General features: G+C 36.8%; 1 protein-coding gene across 1 annotated transcript; it reads right to left on the bottom strand.

Moving 5' to 3' along the window:
* Positions 1-349: 349 nt before the first annotated feature.
* On the bottom strand, positions 350-739 carry WICANDRAFT_23368 (uncharacterized protein; the record flags this gene model as incomplete). Its single annotated transcript, XM_019180986.1, has 1 exon — positions 350-739. A coding segment is annotated over one exon (390 nt), but the record flags the coding sequence as incomplete, so codon positions are not given.
* Positions 740-1,850: the final 1,111 nt, after the last annotated feature.

The following is a 1,850-nucleotide window of genomic DNA, read 5'->3' as shown; positions in this document are numbered from 1 at the left end:
CAATATCACCATGTAGTTCCAAACCTGGATTGGCATTCAGACAATGAGTAACACCAACCAATTCTCGTTCAGAACTGGAATACCTTGTGGCAGCAGGAGATAACACTTGTGAATCAAAACCAAGTAATTTCAATGAACCGTCAGCAGAATATTGAAAGGAAACAGAACCAGTAGCGAATTGACTAGCATCACAATAGATATAAACCGTAGAATCAAAATCTAAAGGAGTCAAAATGGTTTTGGCAGCTTGTAAAAAGGCAGATTTCACTTTGTTAAAAGAATCTTCAACAATCAAAGCATCAAACTTGGTGCCTTTCTTCAATACTGAACACATACCTAATGCCAATGTACTATACTCTTGAATAAAAGTACGTAAAAAATTAAATAAACCCAAAACAGATTGGACTTCACCCACTGAGGTTGGGCAGGAAAGGTTCTTAACAGCATCTAATTTAGAATCAGGAATTTTCAAAGAATTGTGTCCAATTGTATAGCCCAAATAATCTAGACTAGGTAAATGTTTCTTGAGTTTGGAATGATTTATAGTAATGGATAACTTCTTGAGATGAGCCAAAAGTAATGATAAATTGGTTTCCGAATCAGCCATAGTCGGAGAAGCAATAATAATATCATCAATATATGAAAGCAATTCAGCACCACCAACTAACTTAACATCTTTGAGCACATCTTGCAAACGAACATTAAATGCACTAGTAGAACTAGCCATACCAAACGGTAGACGACGCACCCGATGGTAGACTATTCTACCGTCTAACTTGTTTACCACGAACAAAGGCACGCCTATTAACGGTATGAGGTTAAAGGCTTTAGACAAATCAATGATTGAAAAATACCTTTGGTGAAGCAACTTGGAATAGAGATCATTTCTGGTTGAAAAAGCAAGATTGGTAAATTCCAAATGATGATTTAGCAAACGCAAGTCAAACACAAATCTACCAGTCTTTGTGCAAAATATGGGACAGATGATAACCCGATCGTCAAGCACTGTAATGTCAGCGACTTCTTCAAGTAAACCGTTGTCTTTTGATTCTTGTAGATAGGTTTTGAGCTGGTCTTGAGGAACTTGATAGGGATGGATGGTTTTGTGAAATGGATAAGAATCTTTAACTTTCAAAACATAGGGGATAAAACTAGGGGCTGAATCTAATGGGAATAATGATTTGTGAATTGGAAGTGGTTTTAGTTCTATTTGATTCAAAAAGTGACCATCTTTATTCACAGTATAACCGAGTTGGGACAATAATTTAATACCCAGAATCAGTTTATCTTGGAGATCATCAGCAATTTGGTCTAATATAACAAAATCAGCTTTAAAAGGGACAGAATCAACATCATTTTCGTTGACATTGAATAAAAGTGTAACAAATTTGGTGGCTACAATCACCTCACCATTACCAACAGTGATGTTGATAGGGACACGTAACCGACCAACCGGATTAGAAGGACACAAACCTGGAACACCATTTTGAAAAATGGTATCAACAAATTGAGAAGACACATAATTGTTTGAAGCACCTGTATCTATAAAGAGATGGTGACCAACATGTGACTTTTGTGTCAGAGCAGAATGAGCAAGGGAACCGAACACCTTTCCATGATAGAAAAGATGATCTTGTGACGCAAAAGAGTGAAACTCTTGAGCAGAATCAGAATTGCCTAAGGGATGGATCTGAGGAATCAGCTTCAACTTCAAACTCATCTAATTCAAATTCAACAGCAGCATCAACATCTTGGTCTTCAGTAGCAGCAAATGAATCAAAATATTCAACAGAAGTATCAGCAACTTTATCAGCAACAGGTTCAACAGAAGTTTCAATAGTGGCATGGAA

Source organism: Wickerhamomyces anomalus (genome assembly GCF_001661255.1).
Source record: "Wickerhamomyces anomalus NRRL Y-366-8 unplaced genomic scaffold WICANscaffold_44, whole genome shotgun sequence".
NCBI classification, from domain to species: domain Eukaryota; kingdom Fungi; phylum Ascomycota; class Saccharomycetes; order Phaffomycetales; family Wickerhamomycetaceae; genus Hansenula; species Hansenula anomala.
This window is presented reverse-complemented; position numbering and strand designations above follow the sequence as displayed.